Source organism: Oreochromis niloticus, linkage group LG7 (genome assembly GCF_001858045.2).
Source record: "Oreochromis niloticus isolate F11D_XX linkage group LG7, O_niloticus_UMD_NMBU, whole genome shotgun sequence".
In the NCBI taxonomy this organism is placed as follows: domain Eukaryota; kingdom Metazoa; phylum Chordata; class Actinopteri; order Cichliformes; family Cichlidae; genus Oreochromis; species Oreochromis niloticus.
The window spans coordinates 7,668,749-7,689,192 of record NC_031972.2 but is presented as its reverse complement, the minus strand read 5'-3'; the positions used below and the strand labels follow the sequence as shown (position 1 = coordinate 7,689,192).

Below are 20,444 nucleotides of genomic sequence, written 5' to 3'. Positions count from 1 at the left end.
AGTAAGAATGAAAAGAAAGGGAGAAGAGAAAAGAGAAATAAGGGACAGGTTAAATGAGATGGCTTGAAGTGAGTGGATCAAAGAGGAAGATTAAAGATATCGATACGGTTAATGAGACTAATGGCGTTCTTTTATCTCTATTTCTCTGTTTCTCCAGGTCTTCCAGCTGAAGAGGAAGTGAAACTTCTTGTTGAACATGGGAGCTAAAAGTTGTGAAACACTGCACAAAACCAGATACGGACATTTGATCATGAAATAACCAGTTTCGTAGCTTTGCTGGAACCAATGATTTGCAGTTTAAAGATCCAGAGACACTTAGACATTAACATCTGCTTTTTAGAAAAACAGAAGCATAACTTTGTTTCTCTGCAGGTGAGCAAAGCAGGTGTTTTTTAGGGCATCTAACGAACATGAGCAGGGCAGACAGCTGGCATAAAGTGGGCGCTGCAGGGGTCCTAACCTTAGATTACAGTTTAGCAGATTAGAGCTAAGCAGCAACCACCTTAAGCTCACCAGCCCCATGAAACTCACGCTTCTAGCCAACAGAGCGTGCACAAAAACATCCGCACACAAACACACACCCACTGGCACAGCTGTAGAACACAATTAAATTAGTGCATTTGGCAGACGGTGTGCAAACCTAGCTTTGCACCATACACACATTAAATCACAGGCATAAAGATGTGCACATACACACATAGTCTGGGCTAGAGGACAGATGCTACGCCCTCCCCTCCTCCAGTCATCCTCTCAAAGCCAGCTGGAGAGAAGATGAGATTTGGGGCTGATTGGTTTTGTCTATTTTTCCATCACGCCCTGTGCGCCTCACTCCATCCACCACTTTCGCCTTTCCACGGCGCAGCCTCATCCATGGACAAATAGTCATCATAAAAATCTGGCATCTGCACCAGTTTGAAATAAACAGTGACAGGACTTCTTGACTGATTTTTCTTTCTGAACTGTGGATGTCAAATTGGTGAGACATCAGTGAGGTGATAGAAGGAAATGCTGTATTCTTTTACAGCGTGTGATGAAAACTATCTTAAAGGGTTCTTTTTTATCCACTTCTTTTTCATTATAATTTCATCATAACACACAGAGAACTGAAACTTTCTATACTAACTTTTAAGACTTTGTGTTTGAGGAGAGTGTAAAGAAGAGCCGCATCAGAGGAGAGCTTTAATCTCAACACAGTTGCTCTTAGTCAAGTAGCTCAGCGTGCCTCAGTGGCAGATTCAGACAATGGACTGAAAAGGGTGAAAGAAAAAATAAGGAGAGACCTTGAAAGAGGGTGACACTGGGTGAGGTGAAACTTGATAGAAAGACAAAAGGGAGAAAAGAAAGGAAAAACTGGATTTATTTTTTTTATTGTCAAGGGTGGCTAGAGCAGTGATGGAACACCCTTCAGGGCAGACCACCTCCCTTCTGCTGCTCCTCCTTCCTTCTTCCCTCCCTCTCTCCACTGCTCTCGACTAGTCTGCTGGCTGTCTTTGGCTACGTCGCTTCAGTGCAAACAGAGAGACGGAGGAAGAGAGAAAGCACAGCGCTGCAGCCAAGCTCAACATTCACACAGATGGCAGAGGAAACGAGAAAGACCTGCCGCATCCAGCCGTTGGATTTCACTGACGATGGATACTGCAGTTAATCAAATAAAAAGAGGCAGGGAAAAGTGACAGAGATCCAGACAGAGGAAGCCAGGAAAGGGAAAGTTATAAAGTTCAAAAAAGAGGAGGGAGTGGACAAAAGATACAAAGGTGCAAATACACTGGGATTGTACTCGAAGCTGAAAGAGAGATCACCTCACACTGAAAACAAAGGACCTCTGAAGCAGTCGGGCTACAGTTGTATGTGATTCAGCGGCGACTCCTGTGCGTGTGTGTGTGTGTGTTCGTGTCTGTTCAGACGTTTCAGTGTGTGAGACGAGTGCATGGCTGTGGAGCAGTGAGCGAGAAAATCCAGCGGGAGGCACAGAGAAAGCGTAGGAGCTCCGGTGAGCGAACAGCTTGACTGTGAGACAGATTGACTCTGACACTGTCCTTCGTATTTGTGTGTGTGTGTGTGTGTTCCTGCGTGTCTTTGACAGACCGATAAAGGGAGTGATTGTGTGGTCCATACTGGCAGTCAGGGGCTTGTTCCAGTCACTGTGACCGGACCGTGGTGGTCGCTTAGTGGAGGCACAGGAGTAAGAGGAGGAGATAGTTGTGGGCTGGGGACAGTGGCAGGCCCAGGGGTGGGGACATGGCCATGGGGGGGCCGCATACCGTCCTCCACCCTGCACCGGGACAGACGCTGGGGCTGGGGGTCCTGGAGCGGGGGTGCATCCAGGGGAGCTCCCAGAATCTCAGAGCTCAGGCCCTGGTTAAGCGGAGGGATGGTTACAGGTGGAGGTAGTACCGGGGTAGGAGGTGGAGTGGAGAAAGGAGGCAGGGTGAGATGTTCCCGCCGAATCTGGGTTCTCCTCGGCTCCTTGGTTCTCATCTTTCTCACTTCCCTATTCTTGTCCGTGTCCCTTCGCGGGGGCGTCGGATTCAACTACCTGGAACCACCCGGGTGGGAAGAGTCACGGCGTGTGAAGCTCGTGCCCAGCTACATGGGTGCACACCGCCTGTCATCACCTGATGCCCCACAGCAGAAGACGTGTGCCTGCCCGCGCTGTGTCGGGGATCCTGGAGTTTCTGATTGGTTCGATGAAAACTACGACCCGGATATCTCTCCTGTTTGGACAAGAGACAACATGCAGTTACCCTCTGATGTCTACTATTGGTGGGTGGTAAGTAACTTTAATCTCTAAAGTTCTGTAAGTTAGTAACAGTCTGGAGTGTTTTTCTTTTGTTTTGTTTTTTTCACATCAGTTAAAGCTGTAAACTATTGTAACATATCTCAAAGCCTGGAAAAATAATAACCTCCACAACCAGGGTTCCTACATCTTTGTAAATCTGTACTATAGTAGGTGTGGTGACACATTATTACATGTGCAAGTTTGTTTTGTTCCTGACTTCTGTTTGATGTTTTTTTTCTCAATATTCGAATAAAGCAAAGAGCCTATGCCCTCAATATGCTACGAGTTTAATAGCTCAGCTTCTTTGTATATATATTTAATGCTCTTAATCGGTAAATATTAAGCTCTATCCAAGAGCGTGTCAGCTGAGCACAAAGATTGGAAGGCTGGAGACAGCATGCCATTTCCAAAGTAAACAAAATCTTCTTAACAGTTCTTCTAAAGCTCACTGATTAACAGGTGTTATCGTGTTAGTTTGTTTGCCCCCCTGCTAAGTGACAGCACATAATCCCTTGTAAAACCATTATAGAATAAACATGCAAGATATAAGATGGTAATTAATGAACTTTTAGTTGAACTTTGAACACAGCCTGTGTAGTTGATTCCACTGCTTCCTGGTGTTGTGTTAAGTATCTGGCTTTGTAATTAACAAACAAACATAATAGTTGGTCCATACATGATTGATACAATGTGATGTTAATATTAGCAGGGTTTGTGCCTGCCAGAGCTAAATCTCCCACTGGTCCTAAGCACTAGAACAAATGCTATAGCTGTTAAGTTAGTTAATGTGTCTTATTAGCATACCGTTCTTGTTTTCACACATGTAAAAATACTTTAACTGATTGTTTTTAAAAAATATAGTCATAAAGAACCAGAAGAAATGTTATGAAGTCATACTTTGTCCACTCTTCAGCTGCTATTTGTTCACTTGTGTTCATTGAAATGCCGACTTATCCCTCCACGAGTTACAGCAGCCACTGTTTTCCTAGCAGAAATCTTCAGTGTCGTACAGTCTTTAAAACAACTTCATTAGATAAACTTATAATGTCTACAATGGTTTCATTTGATTGTTGGTATATTTACATGTGAGCAATTAAATAATTTAAAGCCAGGAACTGAATTCACTTTCGTAATTATTCATTAAAAAAACCGGCAATAGTAAGGGCAAAAAGTTGTCCTCCGCCTGTCTGAGCTCTTAGACCTTTATCTCAGTGTTCCAGGGTCTGATGTCCCTGACTGGAAGGGAAATTGGTATGCAGTGCATGCTACCACAAGTTCATGCAAATTGTAGAAGTTTCCAAATCAGAAATATAAAATTCTACTTATAAATGCTATGTCGCGTTTTTTGTATATGTGGTTTAGTTACTTGTTTTGGAGTAAAACGCATGGTTTCCATACTTCACAGTAAATCTGCAGACTGTGTGTGGGTGATTTAATGTTCCTAACTTCATAAAGCAAAACACAATAATAAGATCATGTATTATACTACAGCATATAGCATCATTCTCCTCTGAACCACGATACACAAAAATAACTTTGTGCCACTGTCTGGAGCACTATCAAGCACTTTCTATTTACGTATATAGAGAGCGTGGGGAGCTGCAAGTTACATGGAAGACATAAGTTTATAGAACACTAACACGGGGGGAGTAACACATAATAATCTTATCCTCCTCATCCTGCCTCATCTCTGAGCCAACCAATCCCCCTCTTACAAGTCCTACATGCTTCTCAAGTATCCCTGCCAGTCATATGTCATGGTATTTGTGGAAAAGTGGAACAAACAAACAAGGTTGGCCTCTGGGTTTTCCTTAAACTGTTTTATAGTAATGTGTAAAAAACAAACAAACAAACAAACCCCAGAATGAGTTTCTTTCGAGTCAAGTGTGAGAGACTGACAGGAAGCACTTAAAGGATCATTATGTAAATGCCTCCTTTTAGTTTGGTTTGTAACTATTTACATACATGCATTGTCTCTGTATGTCCACTCAAATATAAGTGCAAATGTGTTTGTGTGCATCTGCAGTAAGTGTCATCCAGTGTAGTGTCCTTCAGTGGCCGGGTTAGACTCTTATTTCAAAGGCGAATCCTCAGCTAAGCTCTGAAATGGCAAAAAACTGCAAACACAGGCCAACAGCTGCCAAGTCATTAGGTCACACTGCAACAGGGTGGTGATGAACTGGCGTGGGGGGGGGAAGGAGAAAGGGTGGATAGGAAGGAATGGGCAGATCTAAAATAGATTTATATTAAATTATATTAATTTAATTATATTAAATGTGGTTTCTGAATTTAATTAGTCCAGAAATGTAATCATCTGCTCTGACCAGCAGCAGCTTTTAAAGGACTTCCAATAAGTCACATTGCTTGACCACTGTAGGCAGTCATTTTAATGAACGACTTGTGTTGGTTACACCACATATGTAATGTTGCAATTGATTGATTTCTAATATATAGCATATATCTTGTGTGTTTGTTCAGCACCACGAACACCTGACCTCGAAGACCTCTTAACTTGAGGTCTGGAGTGTAGTTTTGGGAGATATGTTAATATCGTTGCTAATGCTAATGGGAAGGGAAACTCTACCTATCTTAAAACACCTTAAAATTAAAATTTGGAAACTTCATAGACAGTTTCCATATTTTTCTCTAAATTTAGAATGTTCCTTAAAATATCGTAAGAATGAACATAATGTAAATTATATTTATTAGCCTCCTATGAAGGCAAAGACAACTCACCAGGCTTTGGAGAGATAAGTGTTGTAGACAGGCCGGCTGTCCTTGTTTCTGAATTACTGCAAACACAGTGAAAAGTGCCAGTTTACTTGTTGTCTGCATAAATTTAGAGTAAAAAAATGTCACAGCACCCTGAATGAAGCTTAACAATTTCCACAGAATGATCACAAGGCATGTAAATAATTACATTGAAATTCATGCGGTCTCTCCTGCAGAGGGTACTGCGGAGAATAAAAACTTGACTAGAACTTAATTAGAATATTATTTCTGTTTGAAAAGAGAAACCCTGCATATCACAGTTGAGAATTGTTGGACTGCTGGAATTAGTTGTGCGGAAATTTCACATCATACAAAACTTGCTGAGAATTACAATCACAGACATACTCCAGAGTCTTTAACTGAGTCGTGCTTGAATTCTGACTTTTTCAAAAGAATTGACGTCAAACCTAAAAGGCCAGCCTTATTTAGCAACTGCACAATATTTATTCTCTGACACTGCAGTCAGCAGATTTCCACTCTCTAATCAATACATCCATTTTAACTTAACAGGAATTAATGGATGGCTGGGTGGAGAATGGAGAGAGGAACGGCCACAGACCTCAAGAGTAATAATGGCTTGCTGTCTAGTGTGTTGCCTGCTGTTTATATTGTTGTGTCTCGAGCTAGTATTTATCTTTGAGCGCTGTATTGTAAAGTAAGGATGACTTACAGTCCTTGCATTTGGGAATCAGAAAACAGAAAAAGACATTGTTTCCTGGTAAAGAGTTTTATGAGGCAGACTTCAGCGATTCACAGTAAGAATCGTCTGTGTAGCTGCTCCCTAGTCAGTTACCTCCTTTTATTTCTTCTGAGAGAACCTCTTGAGTCCAAAAGTGATTTGTTATGGGAAGTCCATGCACCCGATGCAACCAGTGAAAAAAAATACTTCTCCTTTTTTATTTGATTTGTTTGTTTTTGTATCGGTCGACTTTCTTTTATTCCCAAATCCAATCAAGCAGCGCTATAAAGAAATGAAAACAAGCGATTAATGCGTATTCGTGATTGGAGCTCTTCAATCAAACCTAATGTGCAAATGTGTACTCCTGCCTCAGGAGAGGCACAATGCAAGCATGCAGTGAAAGAAACATTTTAAACATTTCAGTCTGTTACTGTAGACACAAACTCTCCAATGTTGTACAGTAATTGTACTTTTTAAGATATAATTTTACAATTTCTTTTAAAATTTGAACACTGCGCATCTGTCTCTAATTTTATAACAGGGCTAATTTTGAATATCTAATGTGGCTTTTGGAAACAGCAGTGAAATATTATTTCAATGGAAAAAGAAGAATTAGAGTTCCTTGGATGCAGTTGCCAGGAAACTTTGGGAGTCAGAAGACGGCTGACATGAAGGAAGCTCGACAGCATCTGGCAATGCTGCCAGAAAACAAACGCCAAAAATTAGTAGCCCCTGAACAACAGCGGTATCGAATGCCAAGCTGGCTCTGGCATCGTGCATGCAGTCAGAGACCGAGGACGGCAAAGGGATGGATGGATCAAGGAGGATAGGGAAAACAGAGAGAAAGACACAATGGCAGAGAGGCAACAGCAAGAGAGACGAAGTCAGAAGGAGTGAAAGAAAGATTAGTGGACTCTGATCAGGGCTTATGATCTGCCTCGTGCACAAGCAACCCAGAGAGAAAAGGAGATGAAGATAGACAAGAGGAGCAGCAGTAAGGGAGAGGGGAAAGGGGAAGGTAAAGAGCAGGAATTAGACATGAGGGCAAAAAGGCTGATAGAGAGGATGCATGAATGAAAATCTTGAAGACTGAGATCTGTGTTGGAAAAAGCGAATTAAGGACACTGGTGGGTGCAAAGGAAGGGGTGACAAAGGAGTGTGAAAATGAAGATTGCTGTGTGTGGGAGAGACAAAGAAAAGATGGTTATGGATAGGAGGAGCCATGCTTCGGCTGCCAATACCCCGATGGATATCCATAGGATGCAATAAACATTCTTTGTCTATGGGATTTTTTTTTTTTTTTGTGCAGGTGCTTGTTTTATCTTTTCATGCATGACTGCACATTTGCCTGTGTGGTTTGGCAGATGCTCAAATGAGCCAGGATTTATTTTTTGCCTTTTAATTGGACAACTTCTGTTTGTTAGTTGGTAAGCATCATCATACCACAGAAGGGCACTCAAACCGTGATCCAGAGAAATGAAAAACACTCTTACTGACATGAATAAAGCAAACAATATTTTTTTTTCTTAACTGTAAATATGTGGCTTCAATATATTTCATGCCCTTTAAGATCAATTGTCGATGTAAAGTGATTGGTGCCTGCCCGAGGAAGCTTTGAAGTTAAAGGATAAGTTCAAAAACTGGCATTTCGTGAGTTAAAGCTTTAAAAATGAAGGCTGCCTCCATGCTAGCAACACTGAGAGGCTATAATTAGCACAGCAATGCTTTGAGCTAAATGCTAATGTCATGATGCTAACATGCTGGAAGTGATTAACATTTTAGAATTACTATTAAACCAAAGCAGAGCTGAGGTTGATGGAAATCTGGTTAGTGTTTGGAGGCGGGGGGGGTTGTTTTTAAGTATTTGATTAAGTGAAATTTACCAACAAATCAATATTTTCACATGTGGCAGGTGACACCCAGATTGTTGTGCTGGTGCTGCGGTTACTTTTTTCGCCTATAGATGGCACTAGTTTGCATTCTCCAGGACTCAAGAAGTAGTCACGCCCATGGTCTCTCACCATAGTCTCACTTGTTGAAATGCCATAATTTATTATGAGGACAAACATGCCAAGACGGTTTAAGCGCTTTTTAAAGTTCACCAGTTTAAAAGCTATTAAGGCTTCACATTAAAATGGCTTCAAAAGTCAGCACCCACAGGTCAGAGGGTAGACTGATACTTCTGTGCTCATTTCAAATGTGTCCTGTAAAATGGTGGAGCTTTTAAGTATGGTAATTTTGTGAGGTCCTGTGCTTTATTTTTTTTCTAAGTGACCTTCCTCATTTAAATTATAATGGACTCTGTTCAAGCTAAAGCGCTTAGATTATTATTCATGTTTTCAGACAAGCTGATGAACAATGCATTAAACCCATTTTCACAGTAGCCAAAGGGAGGAACTTAATCTGAGGGTGTTTTTTTTAATGTAAAACACCAGTAGCTTCACATTTATGGTGTTATTTATCCATTAATCCTCTGACAGACAGCTAGCTTAAGAGCGACCTATTGTATCACTCTCCTCCTCTCTTCATCTTTCTTTGAGCTATATTTAGATCTTATTTTTTCTCTTCTATGCACCTTTACATTTACCACATCATATTTATTTTTTAATAATTTACTCTGAAACAACCTTCCTAAAAAAAGGTGTTTGGGAGCTCCCCGCTGCTTTCTTTTTAAAAAGATTTTCTCACTCAGCTCGTTTTTGACATGTGGACGGCAATGCCTCAGCTCCTCTGACCACAGTCTGACTGCATCCCGTCAGTCTGACACGTAGCTGTTACCTAAACACACACGCACGCACTTAGGTAGGCACAAGCATCTGCTTATTTTCTCTTGAATGCAGGCGAGTGCATGCATACACATGTACACAGGCACACAGAATGTAACTAAATTTAAAGTCTCTTGTCAGATATGATTTGTCTGCAGAGGAGAAACTACACATTCTAACCATCTCTCTCTCTCTCGTTCTCTCTCTAGATGTTACAGCCCCAGTTTAAACCCCACAGCATCCAGCAGGTGCTGCTGAGGTTGTTCCAGGTATTTTATATTATTAATTCATCTTTCCTTTGCCGTAGTGCTTTCATATCAGCCAAGTCATTAATTCAGACTTCTGTCCAAAGACTGAGTGGAGGGGGAGCAGATTGTCTTTATTTGACATTTGGTTTATCTCAAACCTGCTCCATTCCTCTCCAACGCGTCCGTATGACTTTTTTATATTCGGACTCTCAAAGCACTTAAAGTGCTTTCCCATAAGGATGTAGGTTTAGTCTGGCTCCCTTAGGGCTGAAGTGGTTCATGTATTTTTCATGGAGATTCTCATAAAGAATTCACCCCAATATTGAGAGCTGCATGTATTTTCACAGTCAGGTCTGAGCTGCAGGTTAGGTCGTTTTATGTGTATTTGTGATGTATTTAATTTCCTCCGTAGCTTCGGTCCAGTCTGCTTGACTTAATAATGGTTGTTTATCACAGGTGATTCCCGGAAGGTCGCCGTATGGCTCGTGGGATCCGGGACGCTGCCTGCGCTGCGCTGTGGTGGGGAACTCTGGGAACCTCCGCGGGGCCAGATATGGCGCAACCATTGATGATCACAACTACATTATGAGGTGAGAGAGACAGCTGCAAAGGATAGATGAGCAGAGCGAGACAAAACAGAGTGGATGCAGGGCACTATTAGATAAAAGCACGACTCAAAGAAGTAAAATTATGCTGTAAAACCAAAGCTTGGAGGGGAAGGAGGGAGAGGAGAGGAGGGAGACAGCTGGAGGGAAGAAGAAAAGAGAGTTTATGTGGGGATTACACTGTATTCTCACTCCGCACAGTATGTGCCATTAAAGTTCCATCATCATTGCCATCTAGATTGTGTGTGCATGTGTGTACAGGATGGGGAGATGTACTTACAAAGAAGCAAACAGCAGATATGTGTGCGATAGCAAAAGTAATCCTAGCGTTTGTGTCCCCAGACATTTGAACTTATAGATTTCATCTCTGTCACACACACACACGCCCATGCACGGAGGCACATAAATCCTTTTGTGTCAGTCTGCTCCCCAGCTGTTTCCCAGGCGCATTGACGGATCACAAAGCCTGATTGTTCTTAAACAATCCAGCTCACGAGCACAGCTATATGTAGTTTCCTGCACTGCGCGCGAGTTTGTGTCGAGGACACATGCCGGTGCCAAGAAACACTCAGCAGGAGTGACTGATATAATGTGTTTTTGCCTGCTATAGGCAATAGAATCCATTAAAACTGCATTCTCAATAGGCCCGTGTGGGCAGCCTGCAACTTCCATCTCCTGCTACGATTTCTTATTGCTGTGCTTTGATTTTCATTTGTCTTTCAACCAGCTTGACCCACAAAAATCCCCCTCACTAACACCACCCACCGCCTGTCTCCATGCTTTTTAACTCCTGCTGTGTGAACAACATCTGTTTTGTTCACTGGCATATGGTAAGGTGAAGTCAGTAGCCACTTTTTTATTTCCAAGCACAACCAACTGTTTACATAAACAGATCACTCCTCCAGACAGTGAGTCACAGCTACTGTACAGTAAATACAATGAATGGCTCAAACGGAGCTGAGCGATTAGTTACTGTCTGACTGATTTTACTGCATATGTAAACTTATAATATATATACTGTATATGCAGCATATGTGTACTTGATACAGTGTAACTGTGATATACGTAAAGTGTTTTCATTGCTATGGGAGTTGTGCTATGACGTAAAGAACAAGTAAACAAACAGTCGCTGAGAACAGCGGTCTATAGGTGAAGAACTTGTTTGTGTGACCTTGAATCAAACTGCATTCAGCAGCAAAACACTGAAACAGCACTGTATACCGTATACCGTTATATCTGTCATAGACCCATAATAGCCAAAATTAGTAGCTATATTGAGCTCTATGAGGTCATGAAGTTATGCTTCAAGAAGTTGATTCCAGCTACATGAACAGGAATTGCATCAGGAATTTGGCAAGTAAGTGTGAAATTAAATCCATGTGAAGGTACTTTGGCACCAGTTTGAGTCCAGCTGGAGGTAAAACCCGAGGCCTCACACACCAATTTCTAACAGCCTGTGACCTGATGATGTTCATCTCTCATGCTGTTCCCCCGTCACACTCTCTCCTAGGATAAATCTGGCCCCCACGGTGGGCTACGAGGAAGACGCGGGCAGCCACACCACTCACCACTTCATGTACCCAGAGAGTGCCAAAAACCTGGCAGCCAACGTCAGCTTCGTGCTCGTTCCCTTCAAAACACTGGATCTGGTCTGGATCACCAGCGCTCTGTCCACGGGCCAGATTCGATTGTAAGACGAGACACGTGCACGCAGATATGCATAAGCATGGATTAAGACATGTGAAATACTGCTTGCAGCGCAGGGATGTTAAAACTTGCCATTTGACTTCAGGGCACACAGACACATGGAAGAGTATCTTTGGGGAATAAATAAAATTTTCTTAACACACACGCACACTGACATGTGGAGTGGAGATGTGAGAAGCCAGAGAGTTTTTGGGGTGGAACAATCTGCCAGCTGTCAATCATCCAGAATTCATAGCTCCAGCAATCACATAAAGTGCTGATTGAATGTATTCAATCAATTTCTCTCTCTCCCTCTCAGTACTTACGCTCCAGTGAAGCAGTTCCTCCGAGTAGATAAAGACAAGGTATGTATTTTCATTGAGTGCAATTAATTTTGGCCATTTTCTCACACACACACACACACAGACACACAAAGAGGGAACCTGGTCTGCTACAACTGTTTCACCCCATTCCCATTGCTGATGAAGGATTACAGTTAGATTATAAACCCTTCCTTTGTTTTCACTAATCTGCTCGTTTTTTGTTTTTTTTTAATCCGTGAAAATAAATAAACTCAGACTAATCCTGTCATGTGAAGACTTGACAAATATCTTCGCTTGGTCAGACACTCCGTTTTAATTAATTTTTTTAAAATTTCTTTTACAGCATCTTTGTGGCCGACCCAAAATTATAGATTTAAAAAATTTACTCAGCCTCTCTAAGCCCAGTTTGTTGCAGACTTGAGTATCACCTAGAGGTAGATGATAAATTTCTAATTACCGTTCATTCCCTTAAGAAGTCTTTGAATCTTTCACAGTGATCAGAACTGCAGGGAGTATTAAAATTTAACTTGGCAAAATCTTTTTTTGTTCTTTGGGACTGGTGGAATATGCAGCGTCTATAATATGCACGGGGTTATCTTGCCTGTGTTACAGTGCAAACATCTGTTTAACAACCTTCATTTTGATGAGGAATGAGCTTGAATTTTACTTTAGTTGGAACGATGTGGCTTTGTAGTTGAAGCAGAGGTCTGCAGGGCTCTCTGCCCGAGGCGGTACTTTCAAATAAACAAGAAATTCCACAGTTTTCTTGTAGGACTTTTGCTTTGATTTCACAGTAAATAAGACTATGTCTTATAGTATCTTCCCTTTCTCTACATGTCCCTCCATGACCCAGGTCCAGATCTTCAACCCAGCATTCTTTAAATACATCCACGACCGCTGGACTAGACATCACGGCCGCTACCCCTCCACTGGGATGCTAGTGCTGTTCTTTGCTCTGCACGTCTGTGATGAGGTCTGTTCTTCTTCTTTCTTTCTCTGGGTTTGCATCAACGTGGCACTTGTGTCATATGCCTTGTTTTATTTTCTGTTCTCCTCTAGGTGAACGTGTTTGGTTTTGGTGCAGACAGCCGTGGAAACTGGCACCACTACTGGGAGCAGAACCGCTACTCTGGAGAATTTAGGAAGACCGGCGTTCACGACGCAGACTACGAAGCCCAGATCATTGAGCGGCTGGCCAAAGCCGGCAAAATCACGGTTTTTCCTGGGAAATAACCAGCAAACCATCCTGCATATATCTAAAGTTTAGTGTTAGAGGGCTGGTTCCGCAAACAGACACTATACAGGCTGCTTACATTGTGTTTTTTGCTTTCAATTGCCTGCACAAGTTTAGGTTCTCAGCTGAAGTAAAACCAAATGGCTACAGAAGACGAGACAAAGGGATCACAGTTGGCACTCAACACTTTACTCCATTCACGTTCCCCTCATATTAAAGGAAATGCCCTCTGTCAAGCTGCAGGTTGCATCTGTTAAGTAGCCACGAACAGGTATTGTGTAGATCCAACGTGACTCTTTTCGCTGCTCTAAAAGTGGGAGTTGAGCCTCAAATTAGAAGAAAAAGGCTCAGGATTTCACCTGGGCTGCGTTAGGACTGAAAGTCAAGGCAAAGGACAGCACAAACACAGGTTTGAGGGCCCGTGAAGGAAAACTTAACCAATGACAATAAATACTGACTTTGTTTGCAGCGTGGAGGATGCTGGAGAAGGAAACAGAGTAAAAAGATGTCCCACTTTTGGACTAAATCCAGAGGAAAATATTCACCTTGGATGACAACCTAACCCTCAATAAATAACAGAGACACGCTATCATATGTACTGAAAAGACGACAAAAGCTGAACGGTCAACGTCTAGAGCAATGTTGTTCTACATTGTTTGTTGTTCCCCTTGTTAGGTACAGACCTTCAGAAAAGGCTGAGGTTGCAGACGCAAAAGTGTAATGTTGGACATTTAAAGGACTCCAGAACTTAAAAGGCCACTTGATAAACAGTTGTTCTTCTCAAATCTTGACAATTTTCACTGTAAACTCCTATTTATGTGGTTTCTACTGGAGAAGACAGTGTTATAAGGACTTTGTCTGACAGTGGTGGGTTGTAAAATGGTTCCTTATAAGAGGGTGCGTGATTGCTCTAGGTTTATAGCATATGACTGTCCTCTAAAGTCCCCAGAGTCCTTACAGTCTCAGCAAGGCATTAGCACCATGCAGCTGACCCACAGAAGCACAATGGAGACTTTTGCCTTTCAGCCATTCTGACTCAGAAAGATTACTGCAGCACTAGCACCGCATCCTGCTTTTAAATGCCACAACAACCACAGGCCCCTGCTACAGCCTTTATTCACATTCAGACTCGGAGAGGAAATGTTCTGGGAGAATGACGCTTTGACTGTGGTGAGGCCAAAAGCCCATCTCCGGGGATTTTATGTTTGGATGGAGGCATGCTGGTGTCTGGGCCCCGAGTTTAATCCTCATGTGGTCTGTCCAGGTCTAATTTGGGAGAAGAGGACTGAAAACAAAGAGCTGGGGCTTGTAGAAACAGACTGACAAAGCCGGCATGAGAAGCAGAAAATAGAAGAATGCGTCGCGTCGCTGCTGTTTATCTGCAGCCGCTTGCACAGCGCTACTCAAACTCACCGCTCTGGTTTGGAAAAGGTGGAGAAGCTAAGACTCCAGGCAAACTCCTACACCTCAGTGGAGTTAGAAACTGTTGGGAGCACTTCATCCCAAATTAAGGCCCATTTAATGGAGTGAAAGAAACCTCCACCAGATATTAGAGTTATTAACTCATTAGTAGCTTAGCATCATTAACCACTAGCCCCAGTCCCTCTTCAACCAATTAAAACTTTCAGCTGTGTCTGGAGGGGGCGGAGCTACTAGTCGCCTTACACTTGACCTCTCTGCCATAAAACTGCACATCCTGTCCCGTTGTTTTCATCGTGATGACATCCCCCCTCCCCTGCAGAACGCAGAGTTTGTGCTTAACTTTGTTTTATTTGATGGATTTACAGGATCACCTCAGAAAAAAAGTGTTTCTGTCACCATCATGTAGTAGTGATTTACTCATTGATATATGTCTTTAACAAGAAAACAAGCAAATGATAGTTTAGGATGTGCTGCTAGACCATTTCTAGAGCAGAGGTAGATGGGTGAATTTGGTTTGAGCTGAGGTTGTAAATTCATCTATGGAGATGTGGTCATAAAGAGGTGGAGGCTGAAAATGAAAGGTACTTAGGGTTCCTACGCAGGTCTGCAAAACATGAAGAAAAACTGGCAGAGTGAACTCAACTCGCTCTACACTCGCACCTAATGTAGATATACTGATTTGAATCATTATCGTAAACTCAGCATTTGTACTGAGAGCTGTGGCTTTGAAACTTTATGTGCTTTTCTTTGTTTTCTTTCATATATACTGTTACAAATGTGGATGCCCATATTAAATATTGCCAAATTTTCAAGTAATAAGGAAAGCTTCTATAAAGGTAACTGCTGTGAGCTCTAATCTCAGATGTTACACTGTTCTAAAGACTTAGTTTAATGTTTTTTTCTACTCTTGTGTCTGTCTGATGACAGCTTGGCACATATTTCCTTATGGTCAGCCACAGCTCTGGCTTTACTACAATAAGGAGGCAAGGGTGCAAGACAGCCAATCACAACACAGAGGCCAAAATGTTTCTTTTAGATGATGCACTGAGTGCCTATTTAAAGGGCCAGTATAAGGTAAATTATTGAAAACATTTTTTAACTGCCAATCACACAGAAACCACAACAGAAAATGAGCATTAATGGCCCCTTTTAACATTTTTTTTTATTTTTTTGATAATACTTCCGTCAGTCACAGGCTCGATTCAGTGGTAAATTGTCAAACTGTAAGTCATAAATTACTTAAAGACACTTAGTTTCAAATTGACATATTTCAAAAATAGTATTAAATATTTATGAGGAAACCAACAACATTCAGAGTTAAAGGTATCCTGTGGAGTTTTTGACCACTGGCAACATTATGGAGCAGCGTGTCCCTGTTTTCATACATCTGAAATTAGAAAATGTAGTAATATAATGGTTTTCTCTGCCGATGGTTTCAGCCATTTTTTTTTTTTATTTTGTTTTTTAAATCAGCTTTGTTAATGTTTTATGAATAGGAAAAAACACTGAGCTGGGTTGTTAGATCTGCAGGATATACTTACAGAGAAACAAAACCTCTGCAGGCCCTGTCTCTGCTGTTGCTCTATGAAGCTCCCAAAATTCACCAGCAGTGTTTTTATGTTTTTATGTTTTGTTTTGTTTTAATTTCAGCTCACATTTTTCCACACCCGGCCTTCCTATTTTAACCCAGGGCAAACAGCACAGACAGACTCATAGACCATGCTGCTCTGTGTGAAAAGTGCTAGGTACAGCTTGAATATTTTTCTTTATGAGTCAGCGTGTATTTAGTGACTCATAATGTGGCATGCGCTGAGTTAAAATACCAAATCTGACACCCCCCTAAAAATGGTTATGAAGATTTGTCAATAGAAGCTGCGTAGGAACTGTGAATGCCAACTTCTGCAGCACCTGCTTCATCCATGTGAAATAAGACCTGTGTGAGAGAACAGGCACATCTCTCCGAGATTGTTGTTATAACTTCGGGGATATCATCCCCTGACATTATTACTGAGGTATGTTGTTATTAGCTGTTTTACATTTTACATGTACTTTAACCATCATTTTTACTGAGAACGATTAAAGAGTACCCATTATGCTTTTCCTAATTTTCTGTCATATATATATATATACTGTTACAGAGGTGGATGCTCATATCAAACATGGCCAAAATTTCAATTACTGAGGTCAAAAAGGCTTCAGCCCACTCTAATCACCCAGTTTCAGACAGTTATGGGGGGGTCTGTGCCTAATCTGATCATCTCAGCTAATCAGAAGAAAGCTGGCTTAAAGGGAAAAGAGCCAACACTGGTTGTTATCAGTGGCAAACTGAAGACCCAGTATATGATAAATAAAGATTATTTTGAGCTATAAATCATTAAAGGCTACTGTGAGAGCCCAAGAATAAAACACAACAAACATGGAGCTGGAAATGAGCATAATAGGTCCACTTTAAGCTGTGCCTCTGCTTCTGATATGAGCTCTGTTGGTGTATTACTGTATTGTCATTGTACTTGATTTCAGTGTTTTTATTCCTCTTTGCACATAACAGGATGTTTTGGTGTTGCTGTGGCTGATTCTGGACACTCTTTGTCTCTCTCTCTCACACACACACGTGTACACTCATGCTTTCGTGCCTTGTCCTGCTGCTGGACATCCTCTCGCCTACAGCTGCTCCATCGGCAACACACACCTGCTGCCATTTGCCATTTTTTCCCACAAACACGTGCACACAAAAGCACACACATGCACATCTTCTGGCTGAGAACTGTGCCTTCTGAGCTGTACATGCACACACCTTCATGAAACACGCTCTTCTGCCTTCTGGTCACGGTACAAATGTCCCCTGGTGTTCACTCCTTACTGCTTTGTACACTGACATTGTTTTCTAAAGATGGCTGTAGGCTGAGGGAGAGGATGTAAACTCGTGATGCAGCGTGACTCGCGGTGAATTCATATTAGGCCCTTTGCTTCTTATTGGGACACAGGGTAGATAGTCGTGAGGCGAGATAGACGGCAGACAGAGAGAGCTTGAATCTGCTGGATTCAAGCCCGCGACACTGCGGGTACCTGTCCTGTTCTTGTCTGTTTTGAAGCACGCCATGAGTGTAGAACAGCAGATGGAGACGATAACAAAACAGCTAAAATTTTAGACGTATTACTGTACCGCTTCTGTGGTGAACTTGAGCCTGGTTCGGTGTTTTCTTAAAGTCGTCGGCTGCCACATTCAGAATGAATGTGTAAATTGTTTTGGAGATAATGTGGCTTTTATGCAGACATTACTTATGTTGCTCTCCGGTAGCAGTGTAACACATTCCTATCAAAAGCCGTAACTGTAACCCCCCCACAAACAGACCAGACCTTGTTCCGACATCGAAACAGTTTTCAGCTTCCTGGCTCACAGCTGTAGACCAGAACATTGTGATAGAAAGAGATAAGTGGCAGGGCAATCCCTTTCGGGTGTACCAGCCTAGATTAGTGTGGAGTTTTTCCCTCCACCTACATGACACAGATCTGAGTGTTCCCTGTAGTATTTCTAACCTAAAGTAGGTCCTTTCGCCTGTCTCTGACCCAATACACTCGTTTTTTTTTTCTCCTGAAGAACCAGTTTTCTGGTTAGGTTCTGTGTTGTAACTTTGTAGGAAAAAACTGAGAGCATTTCAGTTAAATTTGTGCTTATCTTTCTTCTGACAAACCTGACAGTTGCATGTACAGGCTGTGAAATTTGATTGTGTGGCTCACTGATGCTGACTTACAGAAAATGCTGAGTTTAAACTGGACTGATTTAATACAATTATACAATAATTTTAGACCGGACTACCCCGACCATCTCTGTGCTAAAAGCTGCTTTGTTCGTGCTGTCAGTGGAATCCAGGGCCCCGATACATCCAGGACTATTTTTACTCAGTTTTGTCTCACGTGTCATGTGCTGCTGCTCGGTGAAGCCACAAACATCACCCAATTACTGATCGCCTGAAACTATGTTATCGAGCTTTGTGACACTGCACAGGGAGTTTACCACACTTTCCATTTTCGTGGATAGAAACAGAGGCACATTAAACTAATTGGCTGCATTGTTTATGGGGTAATCAAAAAGAATGAGTGAGGGGAATTAAGACCATTTCAAAGCACCAGATCAGCAAAAAAAAAAAGGAAGCTGGACAATAATGTTTATAGTGTCACATACAGAAATTTTAAAGGGAAAAATCAGAAAACTACTAAAACCTACCAAACCGTAGGTTAATTTTTGAGTTATAATGATTTTAATTGTGGACTGACCTGCTTTCACCAACATGTATTAGGAGATTTGGCTCCCCTGCAGCAATACGGCAAATTGTTACCGGGCACTGAACTGCAAACTAATTAAGCTAACATAATGCAGACTGGTGCTTTTGAGTGCTTTGTTTTGATGTTACACATTTAGTAAGAAAACAGTTTTTCCCTGAAAGATTGAATCTGAACCCCTTTGTGCTTCACATATTTTCTGAACACACAGTTTGGGAGGGGGACCAGTGGAGGAAATTCAAGTGGGGTGGAACCCAAAGACTGTATATAAAAGAAAGAAGTAGCCACTGTGACATCACTCATTGGTTAGTGAATGAGATGAGCGTTTTTGAAACCAGCAGTTTTGAGACCAGGGCGTATCTGGTAGACACACATTGGCTAATGACGTGATAAACACTGCTTCATCATTATTCTGGAAACTAATTGGAACCACAATTTGCAAAATAAACATTATGTTTTCAGCTAACAGTTAAGCCCATTAGCTCACAATAAAGGTACTTGAAAATGTGCCGATTTAACATATTTATCCATTGGCGCTCCCTTTAAACCCGAAGCTATGTCCATCTTTTATATACAGTCTATGTTCCCATAGACCGGTTTTAGTCTTTAATGATTAAACAAACAAGATGCAGCATGTTAATAAATGAGCTTTAGATGCACTGGTAGGAGGACAGATGTGGCATTTTGAGTCTTTGTTAAAAAAAAAAAAAAAATCTTAAATCATTACTGAATTTAAGTTGACGGGAACAAAGAAAATTGGATCAATTTGTGGTTGTCTAGCAGAGGTAAATGATAGATAACCTGTGCCGGATTAATAGTTTAATTCAATCGCCTTGTTCTGTTTCTTTCCATTTGCTGTGGTTGAATCTGTGTCACTCTGAAGTAATGGAGAATAGCTTTGTGCAGCAGGGACAGACATTGCACTGGCTGTTTGAAAAAGAGCTTATAGGAACAAATACATCATGATCAAAACACTGCCAGTGCTGGCTGTTGGCATCGTTACATCGCCGGCTCCTCCTGCCAGCCTGCTGAGGTGGGAACAGCCACAAGCGGCTCCTTCCTCATCAGTTCACTGGTCTGCACTGAACAGAAACGGCTCTTTAGCAGCAGCAGCAGCAGCAGCAGCAGTCAGTGAGCTGCAGACAGCCCATGTCAGACTGTCTCTGTGGATTGTAACGCCAACACTCATGCATACCTCCGTTAGCTGTTGTCCCAGTACTCTACAGTGAGCTAGACAAAACACCAGTCTTATAAAGTAGGCTTAAAGGCTGCTTAGTGAATGCATCTGTCGCAACAACAAAACGAGTAGTCAGATATTTAAACACTAACGTTTGGAGGGGTAAGACCTCTCCATGTGGACGGTTTCCTGTTATTGCTGTATGGATTTGTCATTGTCTAGTCTGGCTTTAATGTCTCATTCCTTGGTAGGAATACCTTTTGGACAACGTGTATTTACTGCACTCAAGCATCTGTATGATATGTGAACAGACTCTTTGTATCTTATGGCATTGTACAAATAAAAGCTTCATGAAACATGAGGTCAAGGCCTGATGCTGTGTTTGTGATGCCAAATGGTGAAAGGATTTGTAATGATAATAAATCAGTGCTGATATAGCGTCAGCAACAAAAGCTTGCACAAGGTATGCAACT

General features: G+C 41.8%; 1 protein-coding gene and 1 long non-coding RNA gene across 2 annotated transcripts in view; both read left to right on the top strand.

The window, feature by feature from the left end:
• LOC102079321 (uncharacterized) overlaps positions 1-1,330 on the top strand; it is a 36,757-nt gene extending 35,427 nt beyond the window's left edge. The window contains exon 3 of the long non-coding RNA XR_003220925.1: positions 158-1,330. This is a non-coding gene — a long non-coding RNA (uncharacterized LOC102079321). The remainder of the gene's footprint in view (positions 1-157) is intronic.
• A 597-nt stretch (positions 1,331-1,927) lies between these two features.
• st3gal2 (ST3 beta-galactoside alpha-2,3-sialyltransferase 2) lies at positions 1,928-20,332 on the top strand. The gene is made up of 8 exons (XM_013265747.3): positions 1,928-1,933; positions 2,084-2,770; positions 9,205-9,264; positions 9,700-9,833; positions 11,359-11,538; positions 11,854-11,899; positions 12,711-12,830; positions 12,917-20,332. The coding sequence occupies exons 1-8, from the start codon at positions 1,928-1,930 to the stop codon at positions 13,088-13,090; spliced, it is 1,407 nt and encodes a 468-aa protein (XP_013121201.2). The 3' UTR covers positions 13,091-20,332.
• Positions 20,333-20,444: the final 112 nt, after the last annotated feature.